The sequence below is a fragment of the Zalophus californianus genome, chromosome 16 (assembly GCF_009762305.2).
Source record: "Zalophus californianus isolate mZalCal1 chromosome 16, mZalCal1.pri.v2, whole genome shotgun sequence".
In the NCBI taxonomy this organism is placed as follows: domain Eukaryota; kingdom Metazoa; phylum Chordata; class Mammalia; order Carnivora; family Otariidae; genus Zalophus; species Zalophus californianus.
The window spans coordinates 27,770,946-27,795,537 of record NC_045610.1 but is presented as its reverse complement, the minus strand read 5'-3'; the positions used below and the strand labels follow the sequence as shown (position 1 = coordinate 27,795,537).

The 24,592-nt window shown below is 41.3% G+C and overlaps 2 protein-coding genes and 2 non-coding genes across 9 annotated transcripts in view; 1 reads left to right on the top strand and 3 right to left on the bottom strand.

Annotated features, from left to right (window-relative positions):
- The window catches only part of TEX14 (testis expressed 14, intercellular bridge forming factor), a 111,594-nt gene extending 94,706 nt beyond the window's left edge, over nucleotides 1-16,888 (bottom strand). The window contains exon 1 of the mRNA XM_027568233.2: nucleotides 16,780-16,888. The gene's annotated coding sequence lies outside the window, so the exon portion shown is untranslated. The remainder of the gene's footprint in view (nucleotides 1-16,779) is intronic.
- LOC113908397 lies at nucleotides 970-1,133 on the bottom strand. Its single transcript, XR_003515470.2, has one exon. It is a non-coding gene; the product is annotated as a U1 spliceosomal RNA (small nuclear RNA).
- Nucleotides 6,841-7,004, bottom strand: LOC113908388. The gene has a single exon (XR_003515461.1). It is a non-coding gene; the product is annotated as a U1 spliceosomal RNA (small nuclear RNA).
- Nucleotides 16,889-17,410: 522 nt separating the features above from the next.
- Nucleotides 17,411-24,592, top strand: part of RAD51C (RAD51 paralog C) — a 51,904-nt gene continuing 44,722 nt past the window's right edge. For all 6 annotated transcript variants that reach the window (XM_027626170.1, XM_027626167.1, XM_027626165.1 and 3 more), the window contains exons 1-4: nucleotides 17,411-17,584; nucleotides 20,690-20,948; nucleotides 21,685-21,851; nucleotides 24,407-24,540. In XM_027626170.1, coding sequence (XP_027481971.1) covers nucleotides 17,467-17,584; nucleotides 20,690-20,948; nucleotides 21,685-21,851; nucleotides 24,407-24,540 — 678 coding nt within the window. In that variant the 5' untranslated portion in view covers nucleotides 17,411-17,466. The remainder of the gene's footprint in view (nucleotides 17,585-20,689; nucleotides 20,949-21,684; nucleotides 21,852-24,406; nucleotides 24,541-24,592) is intronic.

The window sequence follows — 24,592 nt, the reverse complement described above, 5'->3', positions numbered from 1 at the left end:
CCTTCGTGGGCTCCTTCCCCCATTAAAAAAATAAAAACTAATAATAAAAAATAAATAAAATTATGTGACTGCACTGATAACATAAATATATTATTATATGACATTTCCTTTTTTTTTTTTCAGTAAACTCTACTCCCAACGTGGGGCTCTGAACTCATGAATCCAACATCAAGAGTTGCATACTCTGTTGCTGAGCCAGCCAAGCACCCCCTATATGACATTCTCTTTTTTCTTTTCTTTTTTAAAGATTTTATTTGAGAGACCACAAGAGAGAAAGAGAGAGCACGAGCAGGGAGAGGGAGCAGCAAGACACCCTGGACTCCTGGCTTGATCCCAGGACCCTGAGATCATGACCTGAGCCAAAGGCGGACCCGTAACCGACTGAGCCACCCACCCAGGCAGCCCTATGACATTTTCTTCCACGGAAAAATTATTTTTTCTTTGATTTTAAAAAAGTGCTTGGGGCGCCTGGGTGGCTCAATCGTCTGCCTTCGGCTCAGGTTGTGATCCCAGGGTCCTGGGATCGAGCCTCACACCGGGCTCCCGGCTCCGCGGGGAAGCCTGCTTCTTCCCTCTCCTTGTGTTCCCTCTCTCACTATGTCTCTCTCTGTCACATAAATAAAAAAAAAGGGGCTTAGGCACCCTGCCTACAGTACTTAAATGTTTAAATCAATCCTGAATTCAGTGGTGGTTTACGGGGACACCAAGGAGCTTTACAAGAGAAAGTTGAATGTTTAAGTAATGCACTCTTCGACATACCCCAAAGATCGAGCAAAGCCTTCCTAGAATTTTAAAGGAAAAGCACTAACCAGCTAACATAAAACGAGTATACAAGAAACGATTTAAGCAAAATTCTTAACACAACATAACTGTGAAAGTACAAAACACCATCAACAGAAAAGCCAAACGACGAGAAAAAAACTTAAAAGACACAACGTCAACCCGCCTGCTTTTGAAACACACTCACACAGGGGGAAAGCGCGAACGCAGTCCCCCACTACCACAAATTATGCAGTCGAGTTCCCCACATTTGGGAAAATCGCAGGAGTCAGCACATCCCGAGTGCAATGGATAAGCCTCGCCCTGGGAAAACCACCTTCCTGATCATGGTATATCCCCTGCCAGGTAAGTATGAGTTAAAAGGTAACACAGCAACGCCCGCTGCTGTGCACACCACTCTAAGGTTGGAGTCACTCCTGAAATAACTCTAATTGGCCTTTATCTACAAATAGCGACACTCAACACCAGATTTTCGTACTATGTATCTTACTCTTGGGAACAGCAGATAATCATACACATCTTTACAGGGAAACACTGTTCCCAAAAGGCCCTGAGTCTTAAATCTACATACTCCACCCCCCGGCATAACATCAAGCGCTCTCGGCCCGGCAGAGCCTGCAGCTGCGCCCCCTTGAGGCTGGCTTCGCAGACCAGTTCCTCCTCCCATTTGCCCCAACCTGTTTCCTGACAGAAATCCATCCCTCTCCCAACTTTTGGCAGAGCTGAAGGTCTTCAGATCTCCCTGTGTAAAGTACTCTTCGGCGAACGAACACAAGTGAGCTTTTAACCGCAAGCCAGTTTAGCTTCAGGCTTTCCAGGGATACTAATGCATCACACCAGTCCGGCACCATTTCCTCCTATTCCAGGAACTGGAGAAACAAGGGTGTCCAGGGGAAACTCCTGGCTGGCTACGTGTTAGCAGGGTGTATTGCAGAGCAAGGGTTTTGGAATCCAAGATCTTAACTGCAATTCAGCGTACACACTGCACGACTCTAGGTAAGCTTCCAGCCTCTGAATCTCTTCCTCAGTTTGTGCAGGAAGAACTATGCAGTCAGACCTCCACGCAGCTCAGGCCCCAGGCTTTGTCTCCTACTCCTCCCTGCCCATGGTCTGTTAATAACACCTAGTCCCTAAGAATGGACTGCTTTCCTTGAGAGCAGTCTAGCCTGTGCCTATATTGCTGCCTTACTTTCTCTCTGCCTGGCATTCAGTTACCTCACCCACTAGACGGTGGGCCTCTAGAGCAGGGTTTTTCTTGTTTGTTTCTTTTAAAATAGTCAAGACAACACAACGTATAATTATAACATATATTATTTTACCAACTAATTTTATTCTCTCATTAAAAATATGTAGGAAGCATGATTTTAAATTTCTGCATCTCTGGAGCTCTCTGGAAAAGCTCAGATGAAAACTTAAAACATATACTGAAAAGAGAATGTATATATACATTCCAAAGGCTGAATGCCGAGACTTCCCTCTCATATTCCATTTGGTTTCCAGGACCCTAGCAACCAAGCCTTTACCTTCCAGGATACTGGAAGTTTCCTCTGAAGAATGTGATCACCATAAAACAAAGTCCCAAAAATGTCAGCCATGGGCTTTCAGAAAGACTACCATGCAGATTATTCTGCAGCGTGCCCAACACCTCTCCTTGGCCCTCAGAGCTTCCAATCAACTTGTTAATATAATTTTAAATTTCTGCATGACCGTCCATCTTATGAATGGCTCATTATTTATAAAATTGTTCCCCTGTTGCTGGACACTTAGGTTGCTTCAATTTTTCACTACACACATTCTGGGTAATGGGCAGAGATGGTATACTGAACACCTATAAATAATCAAGGAACACTGAACCACCAAGGATGACCAGACGTCGACAAAAGCCTCCAACATGAAAGCTAGTAGCTAAAACAACCAAAAGACAATTTGGAGGAAACAGGTTATGCAAAGGGAAGAAAACTAAAAACAAAAATAAAAACTATCATTAAAATAGATAGGGGTGCCTGGGTGGCTCAGATGGTTAAGCATCTGCCTTCAGCTCAGGTCATGGTCCCAGGGTCCTGGGATCGAGCCCCATATCGGGCTCCCTGCTCAGCGGGGAGTCTGCGTCTCCCTCTGACCCTCTCCTCTCTCATGCTCTGAGAAAACAGAAGAGAAGGAAACATTTCCCAACGTCCCAACTGACACCAAGGATTTTCAGTGGTGCACCCAAGGGAAAGAGCCAACTTATTTTATGAACCAGCATTACTCTGATACCTAAATGAGATGAAGACCATGTAAGTACAGACTATTATCCATCATGGAAATAGATACAAAATTACTTTAGTTCCTTTAAAATTGCAAACCAAACCCAGCAATAAAGGAAAAGGGTAAAATGTCATGTGGGGCTTATCCTGGGAATACAAAGTTGGTTTAACATTAGAAAATCAAGCCATATAATTAATCATATCCACAGATTAAGAAGTAGTTGCAGAAAAAGTTAACAAAATTCAGCACCCATTTATGATTTTTAAAAAATGTATCAAGGTATCAGTTTGATAAACAGTATCTATGAAAATCTATAGCTAATATACTTCATGGTAAAACTATCTTTCTTCCAGGGCGCCTGGGTGGCTCAGTTGGTTAGTCGACTGCCTTTGGCTCAGGTCATGATCCTGGAGTCCTGGGATTGAGTCCCACATCGGGCTCCCTGCTCAGCAGGGAGTCTGTTTCTCCCTCTGACCCTCTTCCCTCTCGTGCTCTCTATCTCTCATTCTCTCTCTCTCAAATAAATAAAAAAATCTTAAAAAAAAAACTATCTTTCTTCCAGATAAAAAGAACAAAATAAGAATGACTACTTTAGCCACTTTTATTCAACACTATACTGGAGGTTCTTAGCTAGAGCTTACAGCAAGGAAAACAAAAACTCTTAGTTTGGAAAGAAAGAAGGAAAAATGTTTTTATTCACATATGACAGCAGTTTATGTAGAAAATCCTAAAGCATTTACCCCCCCCCCCGCAAAAAATACTAAAACTCATAATGGAATTTAGCAAAGTCACAGGATACAAGATTAATACATAAAAATCAATTGTATTTCAGGGCACCTGAGTGGTTCAGTTGTTAAGCATCTGACTTTGGCTCAGGTCATGATCCCAGAGTCCTGGGATCGAGCCCCACATCGGGCTCCCTGCTCCACGGGAAGCCCGCTTCTCCCTCTCCCACTCCCCCTGCTTGTGTTCCCTCTCTGTGTCTCTCTCTGTCAAATAAATAAATAAAATCTTAAAAATAAATAAATAAACTTAACAATATAGTTTATATTTTAAAAAATCAATTGTATTTCTTTTTTATTAAAGATTTTATTTATTTATTTGAGACAGAGCACAAGCAGGGGAGAGGGAGAAGCAGGCTCCCTGCTGAGCAAGGAGTGCAATACAGGGCTTGATCCCAGGACCCCGGAATCACGACCCGAGCCCAAGGCAGACGCTTAACTGACTGGGCCACCCAGGCACCCCAAAAATCAATTGTATTTCTGTGTACCAGCAACAAACACTTAGAAAATGAAATTTTTAAGTCAAAGACAAATCCCACATGATTTCACTTATATGTAGAATCTATAACAAAACAAAACTAGGATTCACCAATGTAGAGAACAAATTGATGGATGGTTGTCAGAGGGGAGGGGGGCAAGGGGTGTAATGGATGAAGGGGATTAAGAAGTACAAACTTCCAGCTATAAAATAAGTAAGTCATGGGGATGTAATGTACAGTATGGGGAATTTGGTCAATAATATATTAACTTTGTAAAGTGATAGATGGTAACTTCACTTACTGTGGTGACTTTTCCACAATGTATACAGATGTCCAATCACTATGTTGTACACCTGAAACTAATCTAATATTGTATGTCAGTTATACTTGAATAAGTAAAAGAAAATGAAATTTCAAAATACTATTTTGAAAGTGGCAAATACTTCACATTTTTCTACCACTCACATTTCTTCCTGTATTTTCTTCTATCACTCTACATAGTCTACAATAGTATTTTTTTCAAAGATTTTATTTATTTGACAGAGAGAAAGGACATGAGCAGGAGGGAGGAACAAGGCGAGAGGGAGAAGCAGGCTCCCTGCCGAGCAGGGAGCTTGACATGGGGCTCAATCCCAGAGCCCCGAGAGCATGACCTGAGCCAAAGGCAGATGCTTAACTGACTGAGCCACCCAGGCGCCCCATAGTCTACAATATTATTAATAAATTACTTATTTTTATGACTGGAAGGGGCAAAATCCTAACATTTTCTTTTAAAACCCCAAAGCCTTGCTAATATCCTTATCCTTCCAAGTGAGGAGCTAACAAGTAATAAAGAGATGTGATTTAAAATTATCAAGGTGGGGCGCCTGGGTGGCTCAGTCGGTTAACCCTCTGACTCTTGGTTTTGGGTCAGGTCATAATCTTGGTTTAGGGTCATGGGATGGAACCCTGCACTCAGCAGGGAGTCTGCCTGAGTTTTTCTCCCCCTGCTCCTCCCCCCACTCGTGCGCACGCGCTCGCACTCTCTCAAATAAATCTTTAAATAAAATAACCAAGGGAACCGACTGAATAACAAAATTGTTCCATAAATAAAAGGATAGAGGGCGCCTGGGTGGCTCGGTTGGTTAGGGGACCGCCTTCGGCTCAGGTCATGATCCTGGAGTCGCGGAATGGAGTCCCGCATCCGGCTCCCGGCTCAGCGGGGAGTCTGCTTCTCCCTCTGACCCTCCCCGCTTTCATGTGCTCTCTCTCTCTCATTCTCGCTCCTCAAATAAATAAATAAAATCTTAAAAAAAAATAAAAAAAATAAAAGGATAGAGGAAGGAAGGTACTGGGGTAGGGAATAGCCAAATCCTCAGTATAAACACCAGTACAAACATTATTTATTGAGGCAACTATGATGAAACAGCTAAACAAGTTTTACAAGTAGTACTCTGGGGGTCGCCTTCCTGGCTCAGTAGGTAGAGCATGCCAGTCTTGATTTGGGGTTGTGAGTTCAAGCCCCATGTTAGGCCTAGAGTTTACTTTAAAAAAAGAAAAAAAAAGTAGTGCTCTGGGGAAAGGAATGGGGCAGGGTGAGAAAGGGTGGATCAGGGAGGTGTTACTCAGGTTGAATCTTTCTGTATGATGCTTTTCACATGCATAATGTTACTTTAACAAAATTATTTGGGGGTAAAAATCAAGGTCTAGGAGAAAACATAAAATACTTTCACTAGGAGAGATTATACCATAGTCCGGTTCCTCATTTTCGGGAAATTCTAACGATACAGCTCATGAGACATACCTGAAAAGAAACCCCTCTGAAATTGTAACTACTCAGTTAAGTGGTAAATAATAAACACCCACCCTTCTTCAATGTAATCTATTCTTTCACATTCTTTTTTTTTAAAGATTGTATTTTATATAACAGAGAGAGGGCAAGAGAGGGAACACAAGGGCAGTGTGAGAGGGAGAAGCAGGCTTCCCGCTGAGCAGGGAGGCCCACGCGGTGCCGGATTCCAGGACCCCGGGATTATAACCTGAGCCGAAAGCAGACACCTAACGCCTGAGCCACCCAGGCACCCGTCATTTCACATTCTTAACCAACTAAGACAGTCCCTTAAATTATCTACCCCCTTCATTCTCTGCCCTAGTTGCATTTCTAGGTGCCCAAACTTTCTCAGAAATTTCTTCTTCCTATTTTACAGTACACACCTAGGAAACAATCAAATGCAAAAACAGATGCAGATAGTTTAAGGTGGCGCGAAGTGAGGCCTCCAGGGGTCGGCAGAAGAAACACTCCATAGGCCTAAACAACTGGTACCAAGTGAACGACCACACAAGCAATCGCACACACGGTTGTACTATCGTAGACAATAAAATAAATACAGACAAGCACATTGATAAAACAAGAACCAAACAGTAATAATAGAAGCATTTTGTCTTTTCAACGTGCAAATTACCAATAAAAAGTACACAGTGCCCTTCGCAATCCAGTTTTCCATGTTTGAAAAACTAAAACTATAAACCTATCCAAAGAATAAAAACACTCCTTTTTTTTAAAGACCATAAATCAGGGGAAAGCGCGAACGCAGTCCCCCACTACCACAAATTATGCAGTCGAGTTTCCCACATTTGGGGAAATCGCAGGGGTCAGCACATCCGGAGTGCAATGGATAAGCCTCGCCCTGGGAAAACCACCTTCGTGATCATGGTATCTCCCCTGCCAGGTAAGTATGAGCTAAAAACCATGCCCGGCACCTCACCCTCAGATTCAAGTCACTCTAAAGATGGGATCACTTTTCTCATGCACTCTATCGACCCCGTTTCTTCTGAAATAGAGTCTCCAGGTTATAGTTACTATGTAGCAATATTTTGTATATCTGGATATTAAACAAAATCTAGGAAATATATGCCCAGTGTAAGCACGACCAGCAGTCACTGCGCTTATCTACATATTCCACACCCCTTTTGCTGATCTCATTTAGCGTATCCTATTTCCTAGCTACTCGTGCAGTTCGAATGAAATTTCAAGGGAAAGACACTCTTCAGATTTAAAGATAAACAACATAAATTAGTTCCTTCTTTCAAGGTGTGGGAGCTAATGATGTCACTGATGTCTGGCGCAGTTCAGCAAGCCACGTAACTGAAAGATCAAGTTTAAAAATGACAAAACTACATAGGAAAATCCAGTCTGTGTTTTGCTAAAAATAGGTTGTTCAAGGCTTCAAGCACAAGTACAAAATACGCTTTCAAATACAGAGCAAATCGGGGCACCTGGGTGGCTCAGTCGTTAAGCGTCTGCCTTCGGCTCAGGTCATGATCCCAGGGTCCTGGGATGGAGCCCTACATCGGGCTCCCTGTTCAGCGGGAAGCCTGTTTCTCCCTCTCCCGCTCCCCTACTTGTGTTCCCTCTCTCGCTGTGTGTGTGTCTCTCTCTCTGTTAAATAAATAAATAAAATCTTTAAAAATATATATATACACAGCAAATCATCACCCTTACTTGAAAAAGCTGTTGTATAAACACTAGTTCTAATTCGGAGGCAACCTACCTAGGGAAAAGCTCACTCAGCGCCCCCTTCCTACAGAGACGTTTGGGGGAAGTCCCAGGGGTTTGCGGAGCTGGAGCGTGACGATGGTCCGTCCACACGACTGGAAACTGCCACGCTGACCAGAATGTCTTCCTTCCCAGGCATCAATAAATTGTGCTTCTAAGTATCTTGAACCCCGCCCCTCCCCCCGCGCCAACTCCCCTGTGTTCCATAATACAAGCCGTCATCCATTTCTTTTTCATGGGTGTCTCTCAAATCCACAAGACTACAGGAGACTCCATCCTACAAGAAACTGCCCAGCCCTCCTTGACATATTAGACTCTTCAGAAAGAGCAAATCCAGGATGAGGCAATGGTTATTAATTCCAATATTCCATATCCACATATAATTATTACTAGTCTTGATCCTTTCTTCACTGTAAATTAAAGTTGGAGTTTCCAAGTTCCAACTGTTCTTCAATTCTCTCCAAGATCACACCAGAATCACCTTATTTCCCAAATCTTTTTATTTTACAGGACTCTTCTGGCATTCTCTGCCAAAGCAATTAGCCAGAGGTTCATCTTTTTTTTTAGAGTTTTATATCTTTAAAATAATGCTGTTTTTAAAAATCTTATTAAAGAACATCTGAAGAGAGATGGAGAGAAAAAATACTGGGGCAGAGTGGGGAGGAGATTCTTGTGATGTGAGTTGCAACTACTCCTCAAATCTGACCTTTTGACAGCAACCAGTTTGATTTTTATAGATTTTTCTCCCTAAAGAGCTACTATATAATATATATGTATATATATTCATATACACACATAAACATATATATGTATATATGGTTTAATCTATACACAAAATATCTATTTTATTTGTGAAATTAAAGTTAAGATACCTTGAAATCTGGCAGGAACCACTCATATAAGGGGAAGAGGTGCTGCCTATGAACTAGACTACTGTTACCACCAGACAACTCTTGTTTTTTTGTTTTGTTTTTAAAGACGGAACTTTTTTTTTAAGATTTTTATTTATTTGACAGTGAGAGAGACAGTGAGAGAGGGAACACAAGCAGGGAGAGTGGGAGAGGGCGAAGCAGGCTTCCCGCAGAGCAGGGAGCCCGACGCAGGGCTCGATCCCAGGAACCTGAGATAATGACCCAAGCGGAAAGCAGACGCTTAACCAACTGAGCCACCAAGGCACCCCTAGGTGTCCTTTAAAAAAAAAAAAAATCCTTTATTTGACAGAGAGAGACACAGCAAGTGAGGGAACACAAGCAGGGGGAGTGTGAGAGGGAGAAGGAGGCTTCCCGCGGAGCAGAGAGCCTGATGCAGGGCTCGATCCCAGGACCCTGGGATCATGACCTGAACCAAAGGCAGACGCTTAACAACTGAGCCACACAGGCGCCCCACCACCAAACAACTCTTAAATTCAAACTGCCATTCTCAGATTTGTGACTAGCAGTGCTTTCTTTCTTTCTTTTTAAATTTATTTATTAGAGAAAGAGCATGAGAGAGATCACAAGCAGCGGGGAGGGGTAGGGGGAAAAGCAGGCTCCCCACTGAGCAAGGGGCTGGATGTGATGTGGGACTCGATCTCAGAATCCTAGGATCATGACCTGAGCCAAAGGCAGACACTTAACCATTTGAGCCACGCAGGTGCCCCTAGCAGTGCTTTCTTAAGCCAGAAACACATAGCTCTTAAACCACCCATACTCTTCACGAGGCTAGTTCCAATATTTCACAAGAACGTCATTGTTATTGGTCTACTTATCAAAACATCCATCTGAGACAGTCTGCCTTAAGGCAAAAAGGTGACTTTCCCTCACTTTCTTGTAGCCCGAGAAGGTTAAGAAAGACATTAGTGCTACTACTGGGTATTTACCACAAAGATACAAATGTAGGGATCCGAAGGGGTACGTGCACCCCAATGTTTATAGCAGCAATGTCCACAATAGCCAAAATGTGGAAAGAGCCAAGATGTCCATCGACAGATGAATGCATAAAGAAGATGTGGTATATATACACAATGGAATATTATGCAGCCATCAAAAGGAATGAGATCTTGCCATTTGCAACGACGTGGATGGAACTGGAGGGTGTTATGCTGAGTGAAATAAGTCAATCAGAGAAAGACATGTATCATATGACCTCACTCATATGAGGAATTCTTAATCCCAGGAAACAAACTGAGGGTTGGTGGAGTGGTAGGGGTGTGGGAGAGATGAGGTGGCTGGGTGATAGACATTGGGGAGGGTATGTGCTATGGTGAGCGCTGTGAATTGTGCAAGACTGTTGAATCACAGATCGGTACCTCTGAAACAAATAATGCAATATATGTTAAGAAAAAAAAGAAGATAGCAGGAGGGGAAGAATGAAGGGGAGTAAATCGGAGGGGGAGATGAACCATGAGAGACGTTGGACTCTGAAAAACAAACTGAGGGTTCTAGAGGGGAGGGGGGTGGGGGATGGGTTAGCCTGGTGATGGGTATTAAAAAGGGCACGTTCTGCGTGGAGCACTGGGTTTATGCACAAACAATGAATCATGGAACACTACATCAAAAACTAATGATGTAATGTGTGGTGATTAACATAACAATAAAAAATTATAAAAAAAAAAAGAAAGACATTAGTGCTATAATCCTCACAGGAGCCCTGCTAACCATAGTATACTCTGAGGAGAGCCACATTTCTCCGATTGGAAAAATATAAGGAAATACATGTGTTTGTTAAATAATAACATAAGTTAACACAGAAAAAGTGAAGCTTTTTAGTACATCTTACTATTGCCAAAACCAGACAACGTAACCTCACAGATTAATCCCATGAACAAAAATGCAAATTATAACATCTTTATGAACTGGATCTAGTAGGATATTAAAATAACATACACATAACTAAATAGGTTTTATGTACCTAAGTACATAAAAGTATATGATAGAAGTTGCATATCATATAGGTGGGGACAAAGAACTCATAGAGTGCGTAGGAAATTGGCTCACCACTGAAAAGAAGGAAAATATTACTTCCTCTTACTTTACCTTAAAAAAAACAGATAGGTTAAAATATCCAAATTAAATCATAAACCATATGTAGAAAAAAACCCAGGTAATTATCTTTATAATTTTGACAAAGTCTTTTTTTTCCTTATTTATGTAAGTAATCTCTACACCCAACATGGGGCTCAAACTCATGACCTTGGGATTGAGAGTTACATGCTCTTCCAACTGAGCCAGCCAGGCACCCCAAAGAAAAGACTTTCTAAGCATGTTACCAAAGTCAGAATTAAATACAAACTTTGACTACATTTGCATACAATAAACATCAACAAAGTAGAAAACCTCAAAGTTTAAATACAAATGACAGAGTGGGAAGATATTTGCAATATACAGATTAGGCAGATAGCCTGTATAATACAATGTGCATATCAGAGAGGATAGGCAGCATATGGAATAAAAGTATGGGTTTTGATGTCAAAGCTGAGCAGAATACTTGGCCTATACTAAGCACAACTAAATACTAGTTGTTGTTTCTGATAATTAAAAAAACACAGACCTGTTACAAATACATATTTTATTTTTTTAAGATTTCATTTATTTGACAGAGAGAGAACACAAGCAGGGGGAGCAGCAGAGGGAGAGGGAGAAGCAGGCTTTCCACAGAGCAGGGAGCCTGACATGGGACTTGATCCCAGGACTCTGGGATCATGACCTGAGCCAAAGGCAGATGCTTAACCAACTGAGCCACCCAGGTGCCCCTAAAGTACCTCAGTTATAAAGTAGGAAAGAATGTACAGATGTTCATAGCACCATTATTCACAATAGCCAAGAGGTGGAAGCAACCCAAGTGTCTATCCACAGATGAATGGATAAACAAAATGTGGTACATACATACGATTGAATATTATTCAGACTTAAAAAGGAGGAAACTGACACATGCCACAACATGGATAAACCTTCAGGACATTATGTTAAGTAAAATAAACCAGTCACAAAAAGACAAATACTACATGATTCCACTTCTGTAAGGTATCAAGAGTAATCAAACAGAGAAACAGAAAGTAGAAAGGTGGTTGCCAGAGGCTGAGGGAAGGGGAAATGAGGAGTTGCTGTTTAATGGGTACAGTTTCAGGTTTGCAAGATAAAAAAGTTCTGGAGATCAGCTGCACAACATTGTGAAGATAATTAACACTATTGAACTGTACACTTAAAAAAATTTCATGTTATGTGTATTTTACCATTTTTACAAATTAAAAGTGAGCAAAGGATATGAGATAGTTACAATAAGGTACATTTGCCCAATTAAACTATATGAAAAAAATTTTAACCTCTCTAGTAATAAAAGATAATAACCAGTTAAAATCAATTCCCTCAATAACAAAGGGAAAGAAAAAACATTTTTAAAGACTCCGAAGGCCAGTGTTGGGGTGGAGGTGGGAAAACCAGCCCTCATATGCTGTTAGTAGGAGTACAAGTGGTACAAACACTTGGCAGTATGATTCAAAATGAAAATGTGTATACTCTCTGACCCAGGAATTCTACTTCCAGAAATGTATTGAGAGAGAGAGAAAATGCTATTTCATCAGAGCAAAAAAAAAAAGTGGAAATAATTCAAGTATACAGTTATAAGCCAGATTAGAAAGATGGGCTTCAGGACAGAACGTATGCAACCACTAAGTTTAATTTTCAAATAATTTGTAATTACACGGAAGAAAGCTTCTGACAAAATATTAAGTGAAAAACAAAAGATATACAAATTTCTTCACAATTTGACAGTAGGTAAGATAAATATATTATATGAACTTATAGAAAGATTAAAATAAACCAAAATGTTAACATTATTATCTGTGAATTAAATAGAAAATTTATGAACCAGTTTTATTTCTTTATATTTTCTGTATTTTGTTTTCTACAAGTATATACTTCCTACAAGTTTATATTTTTCACCATATTTAAAGTACAAAATAGAAAAATATAGGGAGAGAAGTCCTGGTCAACCATCTAATCATCTATTCTTTTAACAAGTATTTACTGAGCACCTACTAAACCCTTACACTGGGCTAGGGGCTCTAAAAAAAAAACAGGGAGTAAAATCCACATGGTCCTGCTCTACTGAAGTTTTCAATCTAGTCAGGGAGACATATGTTACGTAAATGATCACACAGAGGCATTTGGTGCTGTGAGAGCCTTAAAAGGGAGATTTGAGTCTTACTAAGAAATTTGGTCTGTATCCTAAGAGCAAAATAGGAAGTGACATGAGCTGAAATATAAAACTGTACTGTTTAAAGAACATTTTGGCTGTAGCATGGGAGAACAGACTAGAGGGGAGAAGACAAGATGCAGAGAGACCAGCCAAAAGGATAGAGTACCTACAAGCAAAATGGTAGGAGCTTGGCCTAGAGGAGGAGGCATGAACAGAATCAAGATATGTTAAAGAGAAAATTGATAGGATTTGTGTATGCATTGAACATGGGGAGTGAAAAGGGAAGGTGTTGAGAATGATTCCTAGGTTTCTAGTCTGTGCACATGGAAGGATGGCTATTCAGTTCATGGAGGCAGGGAATACAGGAAGAAGACAAGGTTTTGGGAGTGGGCTGAAGAAAATAATGAGTTCGATTCAAAATATATTTTTTAAATATTTTATTTATTTATTTGAGGGGGTGCAGAGGGAGAAGCAGACTTCCCACTGAGCAGGGAGACTGATGCAGCCTCGATCCCAGGCCCTTGGAATCATGACCTGGGCCGAAGGCACATGTTTAACCGACTGAGCCACCCAGATGACCTTAAGTTAGGTTTGAGATAGGCTGAGTTGGAGGGGCACCTGAGTGGCTCAGCCGGTTAAACATTTGCTTTCAGTTCAGGTCATGATCCCAGGGTCCTGGAATCAAGCCCCACCTCCCTGCTCATCTGGGAGTCTGTTTCTCCTTCTCCCTCTGCCCCTCCCCCACACTCATGTGCTCTCTCTCAAATAAATAAAATCTTAAAAAAAAAAAAAGATAGGCTGAGTTGGAGACCTTTGCACTGTCCAGTAGGCAATCAGATATTTGCATCTGGAGGTGAGAGAACAGGGCAGGGCTAGAAATATAAATTTAAGAATTGGGGTGCCCGGGTGGCTCAGTCTGTTAAATGTCTGACTTCCGTGGAGGTTGTAAACTCTCATGATCTCAGGGTCCTGGGATCACGCCCTTCGTTGGGCTCTGCTTTTAATGGGGAGCCTGCTTGTCCCTCTCCCTCTCCTTCTGCCCCTCTCCCTGCTCGTGCTTTGTCTCTCTCTTAAATCTTTTTTAAAATTTGAGAAAAAAAAAGAATCACTGGCATATAGTCACTGAACTGTGAATGAGATAGCAGAGAGAGAGAGAGAATGAGAGAACAAGAGAAGAGAGAACAGAATAGTCAGCAAAAGGTCAGCTATGGGGTCTTAAAAGAACTGTAACATTTCAGGGCCTGGTTCTGGAAGATGAGCTTCCAAGGGAGACAGAAAAGCCAGATGGATATGAAGGAAATCAGGAGTGTGGCATCACAGAAATGAGATTTAAAGAGTTTGTGGACAACAAATAAATACTGAGCTCCTACTATGTATAAGGCTTTGTACAACTGATATTGATACTCCAAATATTTGTGTTTGAGGCTTTAAGTTTTATCATAACCACCTTTAAAGCTAAGCCTTGATTCAAAGTTTTTTCTTAGTCTAAACAGCACTCATTTCTCTCTCCATTCCCAAATCCACTTGAACATTCAAGCTCACCATTTTTAGAAGTTCTATATTTTCAGGTTAAAAGAAAATAAATTTCTCCTCAGCTATAACAGAAATATTCAGATTACTCCTCTCCCATATCTCTAGAAAATAGATCAGTTTACTTGAATACTTAGATTAACTATAGATATTAGCAGAAATAACTCATTCCGACCCTTAGTATCATATCTAGATAGCAATGAAAGCCAGAAATGCTCAATAATGATCCTGATGATAGGCTCCACAATGGCAGAAATTCTGTCACTTGCCCTGTAACCACGATAACTAGCACTTAATAAATATTAATCTTGCTTAAATGATCTAATCTTAATAATCTTAAACGGGAACCCAAGTAAACTATTCACAGATTATTGCAAGCATCAAGTTAAATGAAATATGTAAAAGCACTTTCCTTTGGCACTTTACAATTGTAGGCACTTAAAAAACGTCTCACAGCATTAGCACTCTACTGAGCTAGGTGTTTAATAAAGCTTTATTCAAATGAAGACACATCTGGAGTATTTTTAAATGGATAAACTAAAATTATGTACCTTTTCTGTACTAAAACCTTTATATTTGTTGCGGCGCCTGGGTGGCTGAGTCGTTAAGCGTCTGCCTTCGGCTCAGGTCATGATCCCGGGGTCCTGGGATCGAGCCCCACATCGAGCCCCACATTGGGCTCCCTGCTCTGCAGGAAGCCTGCTTCTCCCTCTCCCCTTCTCCCAGCTTGTGTTCCCTCTCTCGCTGTGTCTCTCTCTGCCAAATAAATAAATAAAATCTAAAAAAAAAACTTTATATTTGTTAATTTGATCTTTCCAATAATCCCATGAATTATTATCTTTTACTTGCAGGTGAGGAAACTGAGTAGCTTGCTGCAAGGCTTATAGTTGGTAATTTCCAGAGATGTGACACAAACCCAAATTTGTATGACTTCAAGGCTCATGCTCATTTGTCCATAGCAGTGCCTCTCAAACTTTTTCATCAAGTAACCCCAAACTGCAACGAAAAAAAAACCCAACATATTCCTAGGCTTTGGGAGACTACTGAAGTATCCAGTTTAAACTGCATCTTTCTTCAAACTCTTATGTTTATTCGAAAATTTATTTTTATGTTTGCATTTTACTTTACAATATGTTAATATTTACTTAATATAAAATATTTTAAATAGCTTACCAGTTAAATCATTCAATTCTTCCCTCTCTAAAAAAAAAAATTGAGCGAATCTGACATCCTAGGAAGGTGTACCTTCCATAAAAATCCCATAGTTTTGTTCAGTTCTTGGTGCCTGGCCTCATAAACCTGGATCCTAGTTTGAAAGCCTGACTATAGAGCAAACTGTATTAAAGAAATCTGAAGAATGATGTGAAAACAATAATTATAGACAACTCAAGGCTCAGAATAAGATATTAATAACACATAATTGTATGACTACAGATAGAGTCAACTACTTTAACTCTCCACAGCCAGTGAAACAAAGTTCTAAACACGACTGATTCCACTGAGTTTGAGCAAACCAAGTAAAGCACTGTTTTTGAATATGTTAACACCACCTCTTCTTCACCCAAGACCCTGGTTGTTTTGTAAACATGAATTCTCCACGCGGACATTTATGTAATACTCACTGTGTGCCCAGATGTGACTCATACCAGTAGTTAAACAAGGTATTGAGTGGCAAACAATCCATTTTAACCAGTCCTTCCAGACTTTCCCCATCCTACCAAATGGGGGACAAACATTTCTCGAATTCTACCCCCGAAACCCCATCCAAAAGGGGCTCCCAATTTGGAGGTAGCTCGGGGCAGAAGAAAGGGTACTAGGTTTTAATTGTTTTGAAGAAAACTACTCTAAGCTTCTGTGTCCTCGTTTTCCTCCTGGTACGGTTGTGAGCATTTGAAATGTGTGGGATTTGCTAAAGCGCTCAACATATGTTTCCTTCCTTAGATCTTACGTACTTAAAGGGCTCTGATTTGCAATATTTAGGGAGTTCCTTTAAGCTAGGGGAAAAAAATTCAAGGCTAAGAATCTTAACAAATGTAGTGAACAAGTTACTGCCCTAAAGAAATCACACTCACTTAAGCAAAGAAAGACTTTGTAACCCACCTTCCAAACCGCCTCAATTCCCTCAAAGTTCTCTATTTTAGAAGGGGTCCCTTCTCAACTCTACCAGAGCAGGAGCTCTTGCGTAGCCCAATTACTCCCTCTTAGGACGGGAGCCCATGCCCAGCCCACTACGGGGACATTACTTGCTTACTTTTCCAGCTACTTCTTAAGTTACGCAGGCCGTGAACCAACGGTCTCAGAAACCACCATGCTTCAGACTGGACTCGCGAGGAAGGCGTGGGTGGGTGCGGGGATTGGGCGCCTAGCGCTCCCGGTGGCGGTGGGGGGCTGGCCCACAATTCCTCGCGCGGGCGAGGCCCAGGGTGAGGGCGGGAAAGGCAAAGGGGGAAGGCAAGGGGGATACCCGACGAGAAAAGGTAGGAAAGTGGAACCCTATAATGGAGACACCGATTAATCCTTATATGACTGCCTCATATCCCAAGCCGGTAAGTGGCTAGTGTGTGCGTTACCCACACCTGGGGGTAGATCATTCCTATTAATAACCTTGAGGTTCCACCCAACAGGCCAGGGCTGAGGTGTGGAGATGTGGTGTGTAAGGCCTGGCTCTCCATCTTGCGGTTTCCACCCATCTTTTTACTGTCAGGATGTATGTTTGATGGGGAAACCCTAAAAGGGATTTGTAAGAATCACAACAGAAATGGTGCAGTTACGGAGAAAATACAACATTCCTCCTCAGAAGGGCCAAGCCCGAAGCCGCGTGCAGTCAGGCCAGAAACCCCGCCCCTTCCGCCTTACGTCTGACGTCTCACGGCGCGCGCGCGGGCGTGCGGAGTTGAGACTGGGATTTAGCTTCTCTGCGTAGGTGTCCGGCTTTGAAATGCAGCGGGACTTAGTGAGTTTCCCGCTGTCCCCAGCGGTGCGGGTGAAGCTGGTGTCTGCAGGTTTCCAGACGGCTGAGGAACTCCTAGAGATAAAACCGTCCGAGCTCAGCAAAGGTAACGAGTCCTGACGGCAAGTTGAGGCACACGGACCGCCGTCGGTGCCGCCTCCATCTCGGTTCTTCCGCCTTCAGGTTTCCACCCTGTCTCCGCCAGTTTCCTCCGCCCAAGGCTGCGTTTGCAACGTGAAACCGCTCCTTGATTCCAATTAAACAGGGTGTGAATGGTTAGAGCTGTGGTCCTGAAAACATTTACTAATTGCTTTCTCTACCCGTGCCGGCTGAATCCTCCTGAGGATTATCTTTTTTTTTTTTTAAGATTTTTTATTTATTTATCTGACAGAGACACAGCGAGAGAGGGAACACAAGCAGGGGTAGTGGGAGAGGGAGAAGCAGGCCTCCCGCGGAGCAGGGAGCCCGATGCGGGGCTCGATCCCAGGACCCCGGGATCATGACCCCAGCCGAAGGCAGGCGCCCCCCTCCTGAGGATTATCTAATATATTACTCAAAAGAACCCTGTTAACGTGGATTATTATGTCCAATATGACGAAGGAACAGATGCTTGGGGAGGTTAAGTAACTTTTCATGATGACTGGGTTGGGAAATTGCGGAGCCAGGATTGGTACCCAGACAGCTGGTCTAGTTTTAGCTGTTCCAAAATCCAAGGGGCAAGGATTGCATTTGAGAAATGGAGGATTCGTGATAGGACTAGAGACACTAGGTGAGAAAGGGAGCAGAATCTCCAGCACGTGGAGAAAGCAATAGAAAGAAGATACTGCTTCTCTTCTGTAATTCGCTGGAAAAACAAAACAAGAAACCCCAAACCTCTCATTCCAGAACACTAGATTATACATTGGTGGGAACCATTGTATCATTATGTGGTATACAAAAATGAAGCTGTCTGCTGTCTCACTGTGCATATTACACGAGGGTATGCTCAGAACTGCTCGTAAGATAGAACACAAAAATTTTTTTTAAGATTTTATTTATTTATTTGAGAGAGAATGAGAGATAGAGAGCACGAGAGGGAAGAGGGTCAGAGGGAGAAGCAGACTCCCCGCTGAGCAGGGAGCCCGATGTGGGACTCGATCCCGGGACTCCAGGATCATGACCCGAGCCGAAGGCAGTCGCTTAACAAACTGAGCCACCCAGGCGCCCAAGATAGAACAAAATTTTAAGTCCTTGCCCTTAACAATGGAAAATAAGGTGTTGCAACTCACTCCTCAAGAATAAATGTTGTAGACCCAATGTTAACTGTTTTAAATCTTACACTGCGTAAGGTTTCCCAACGTTTTTGTTGGTTTAAGGATTTTATTTATTTGTTTGAGAGAGGACAAGCAGGAGGAGCTGCAGAGGGAGAGGGAGAAGCAGGGAGTCAGATATGGGGCTTGATCCCAGGACTCTGGGATCACGACCTGAGCAGAAGGCAGCCACTTCATCCACTGAGCCACCCAGGCACCCCTGTCTCCCAAAGTTTGATGGTTTTTTTTTTTCAACAAGTTGGTTTTGCAGAAAAGAAATGAGAGATTCTGCATGATAATGGTAGCTAACAATTATTGAGCGTTTTGGACTGCCTCGGTATTCTACCCAGTTATTCAACATGTATCATTTCCGTTTTACAGAAGAAAAGATCTGAGGCAAAAAAAAAAGTAACTCGTCCGTACAAAGTAACTTCATAATAAGTGGTTCAGTCAGGGTTTACAAACCCAAGAAATCTGACTCCAGAATTTAGGCTTTTTTTCTAAATAGGATTTTCATTTCCTTATCCCCTATTGTCTCTTATTAGTGCCAAATCTGTATTCATATCCTAACCAAATCAGGCACTGACCTATCAAACTCATAAGTGATGTCACCCTCACCTTTCATCATTCCTTTCATTAGCAGCTTGTTTTGTAATTGCCATTTTCTCTTCTCAAGCCATATTGTCTGATAAGAATGAAATTATATAGTTGAGGAAGCATAAGTGTATTGTTTAAAATATTTGTGCATCAAATAATTGTTCTCATTAAAATTTTTGGAGTGATATGTGAATTTTTCATGGTAGTGTTTCTATGAGAAGTTTTTATTATGAATAATACATGCACAAACACTTCTTTAAAGTTAAATCTTGTTTTAGGTGGTTAGAGGCCATTTTCATTCTCTTCTGAAAAATATATATTTTTTTTAAGATTTTATTTATTTATTTGACAGAGAGAGCGAGAGCAGGAACACAAGCAGGGGGAGTGGGAGAGGGCGAAGCCGGCCTCCAGTGGAGCAGGGGAGCCTGATGCGGGACTGGATCCCAGGACCCTGGGATCGTGGCCTGAGCTGAAGGTAGACGCTTAACGACTGAGCCATCCAGGCGCCCCTGAAAAATAATTTAGATGCCTTATTAGATCAAGATAACTATGACTTCATAAAACCAAAAGGGATAGTAAAAAGACTGACTGCCTGTACATTTTTTTTTTAAGATTTTATTTATTTATTTGAGAGAGAGAATGAGAGAGAGAGAGAGTGCACATGAGAGGAGAGAGGGTTAGAGGGAGAAGCAGACTCCCTGCTGAGCAGGGAGCCTGATGCGGGACTCGATCCCGGGACTCCAGGATCATGACCTGAGCCGAAGGCAGTCGCTTAACCGACTGAGCCACCCAGGCACCCTGCCTGTACATTTTAATTTATATCTCCTGAGATACTCTTGTAGGTACTCAAATGGTTTAGAGGTTTACGTTTCTGGATTCTGCATTTGAGGTAATAAATAAATCTTTGAAGTATGTAAAGACTAAGAAAACAAAGATGAATGCCTTTATTAACTTGAAAAATTCAGTAGTTAATGGAATGTTATATTTTATTTTTGTTTTTTTTCTTTTAAAGATTTTATTTATTTATTTATTTGAGAGAGAGAACACAGAGACAGAGGCAGAAGCAGGCTTCCCACAGAGCAGAGAGCCCAATGCAGGGCTCGATCCCAGGACCCTGGGGATCATGATCTGAGGCGAAGGCAGACACTCAAATGACCGAGCCACCCAGGCGTCTCTATTTTTATGTTTCTTTGCTCTTGGCATCACTCTTACTATCTAAAAATTAAAATTAATGAAGACAACCCAATAGCATGTTAAGACTTAAATTTCTAAAATCAGGGTTTGGGTTTTGTTTTTTTTTTTCCTGTTTCTTTTTTTACTTTCAGAAGTTGGGATATCTAAAGAGGAAGCCTTGGAAACTCTGCAAATTATAAGAAGAGAATGTCTCACAAGTAAACCAAGATATGCTGCTACAGCTGAGTTAGGCAAGAAGTGTACAGCACTGGAACTTCTTGAGCAGGAGCATACCCAGAGCTTCATAATTACCTTCTGTTCAGCACTAGATAATATTCTTGGGGGTGGAATACCCTTAACCAAAACAACAGAAATTTGTGGTGTACCGGGTATTGGAAAAACACAATTATGGTAAAGTAAAATGTTCCCTTCTTAAGTGTAGGCTTAATGACATTTTATGTAAGTAATAGAATATGGTGCTGTGGGTCTACATTCAGGAGACCAAAAAAGGATGTATGTGCTCTAAATTTTTTTTGTGTGTATGCATGCACATCAAACAAAAATCAGTTTACTATTTGTGTTACTTCAGTACCCCATCTTTAAATTGATATAATTATTTTGGTATCCAGAAATGTTTCTTTTGCAACATTGTAATGTGATCATTAGGGTAAACATGTAATCTTCTGTTTTATTTTATTTTTTAAAGATTTTATTTAATTGACAGAGAGATAGAGCACAAGTAGGCAAAGCAGCAGGCAGAGACAGAGGGAGGGGAGCCTGACACGGGACTCGATCCCAGGACCCTGGGATCATGACCTGAGCCGAAGGCAGACGCTTAAGGACTGAGCCACCCAGGCGCCCTTTTCTGTTTTATTATAGAATTAATTTCTGGGAATATATTTGAAGGTAGGTTTAGTATAAGAAAGGGTTTAATTCCCAGAGGCCTAAAAACCACTAAAAAGTCCTTAATCATGGTTTTATGGGTATACCCTCCCCCTAATCCAAATATCAGTGGATTCATACATATTTGGAGCAGAAAGTTAGCCATCTCTATTGCCTAATGGTGGTACCTAATGGGTGGTAATGTGGAGTTTGAAAATGCCTTAGATGATTATGATGATTTGGTCATTCAGCTTTCTCTTGACAGTATGCAGTTGGCAGTAGATGTGCAAATACCAGAATGTTTTGGAGGAGTGGAAGGTGAAGCAGTTTTTATTGATACTGAAGGAAGTTTCATGGTTGATAGAGTGGTAGACCTTGCTGCTGCGTGCATTCAGCACCTTCACCTTATAGCAGGAACACATATGGGAGAGGGTAAGTTAGCAAGTGATCCTCTTTTTCTCTGTAATAAAAGTAATTAGCATTTGTACCTCTCAAGCCTCAGCAAGAAACCATTTGGAACATGAAAGCTTAATGACTTGACAGCATCCTAGTGTTAAACTCTCAGATCTTTCTTTTAGACTTAGAAATGCCACAACCTAGACTGGCCTTTTCTTCTCCTTTTATGACCCTCACTTCTCTTTTTAAGATTTTATCTATTAGAGAGAGAGCGAGAACAAGCATGAGTGGGGGAAGGGGCAGAAGGTGAGGGAGAAGCAGACTCACAGCTGAGCAGGGAGCCAGAGGTAGGGCCTGGATCCCCGGACCCTGGGATCTTGACCTGAGCTGAACGCAGACGCCCAGCTGACTGAGTCATCCAGGCGCTCCACCAAAGGAAGGTAGCTTTGAAAAACCATGTTGGAAATATTTAGAACATTAAGCCGATTGACCTTAGGGGGCTCTGAGTAGAATGTAATTGAGTTCATGACTGTGTTAAGTTTTATTTTTGTCATGTAAAAATATTGTTTGATTTTTTTAAGAAAACACATAAAGGTAATTTCAATTTAATTTAAATACTTAAAGGTATTCAAGTTTGCCCTTTTAATTACTTTTAAATCAAATGGTTTCTGGTTTGACTGTTCTACTTTATTTTTTGGATGTGCAGTCCTCATTTTTTTAAGATTTTATTTATTTGACAGAGAGATACATAGCGAGAGAGGGAACACAAGCAGGGGAGTGGGAGAGGGAGAAGCAGGCTTCCCGCTGAGCAGGATTAGGGTCTCGATCCCAGGACCCTGGGATCATGACCTGAGGTGAAGGCAGATGCTTAATGACTGAGCCACTCTTATTCTTTAATAATTTAAAAAAACAATACTTTTCATAAGATGCTTGTATTCCCTTTAAATGAGTGTAATAGCTGGATATTTTAATTTTCATATGAGTACTAGTTGTTTTTTTTTTTTTTCTTTTGAGAGAGTGAGAGAGAGGGAGCACCAGTGGAGGGAGAGGAAGAAGCAGACTACCCTCTGAGCAGGGAGCCTGATGCAGGACTCCAGCCCAAGATCCTGGGATCACGACGCGAGCGGAAGGCAGACTCTTAACCAACTGAGCCGCCAAGGCACCCTTAGGTGTCCTTTTTAACTAATGACCAATGTATCTACTGAAAGCCTTAAAGCTACCCATGTCACAATGTATATTTGTAATAGTGTCTTAAAACCTTACTGTGGTGGCGCCTGGGTGGCTCAGTTGTTAAGCGTCTGCCTTCAGCTTGGGTCATGATCCCAGGGTCCTAGGATCGAGCCCCACATTGGGCTCCCTGCTACGCGGGAAGCCTGCTTCTCCCTCTCCCACTCCCCCGCTTGTGTTCCCTCTCTCACTGTGTCTCTCTCTGTCAAATAAATAAAATCTTAAAAAAAAAAAAAAAACCTGTGAATATTGTAGGTGTAGCACTGGGATATGAAGTTTTTAATGATTGCTGTGTGATTAAGCTGTTATTTTTTGGTTAAAAATGAACTTTTATATTTGTAATAGTGCTGTCTGAAATTTAATTTCTTGTAGTTTTTTTTCATTGTTAAAACTTAAGTACGTGGGGCACCTGGGTGGCTCAGTCGTTGGGCGTCTGCCTTTGGCTCAGGTCATGATCCCAGGGTCCTGGGATCGAGCCCCGCATCGGGTTCCCTGCTCGGCGGGAAGCCTGCTTCTCCCTCTCCCACTCCCCCTGCTTGTGTTCCCTGTCTTGCTGTGTCTCTCTGTCAAGTAAATAAATAAAATCTTTAAAAAAAAAAAACAAACTTAAGTACGTTTTAAAGTGCAGTAATTTTTAATTGGTTTCTCTGAAACATGTATAAAACCAAACCATTTTTTCTTTTTAAGGTTTATTTATTTACTTCAGAGAGGACAAGCAAGGGGGAGGGGCAGAGGGAGAGAATCTCAAGCAGACTTCCTGCTGAGTGCAGAGCTGGATGCAGGACGCAATTTCAAGACCCTGAGATCATGACCTGAGCCAAAATCAAGAGTCAGATGCTTAACCAATTGAGCCACCCAGGCATCCCCCCAAAAGTGGTTTTTAAAAATATATATAATCTAAGGAGAATCTTACGTTGTTTCTACTTAAATATCAAATTATGCTACAGTAATAAAGGAAAAAAGTTACCATAAGGGAAAAAGATGCTTCTTTTGAACACTTTTCCTTTTAACTCTTAATTTGCAGTCCTATAAAAGAGAAAAACAAGAGAAATTCCATTATGTTACTTCTATTCAATAGAAGCCAATAACTAGAAATACGAAAAGGCAGGCATTAAAACTCTAGTTCTATATATGTATAAACAATTTCTAGATAGCCTAGCATGTAAGGAAATAGTGCAAAAGGTGAAAATAAGAGGTCAGGAATTATGCAATGATAGTTTATAGTAATTTTGTTACAATTTTGCTATCTTTCAATTAAAGTGAAGAATTTTGTTATTCAAAGGTATTGTTTTCCTACAATCGCCAATATATCAAAACAAGTAAAACTAATTATTTTATTTTAAGATGCTTTTGTTTTATTCTAGAGCACCCAAAAGCTTTGGAGGATTTCACTCTTGAAAATATTCTTTCCCATATTTACTATTTTCGTTGTCGTGACTATACAGAGCTATTGGCACAAGTTTATCTCCTTCCAGACTTCCTTTCAGAACACTCAAAGGTATGCCTCAAACTACTGAAATACAGCTAACCTTTGGAATATCTTTGGCGGT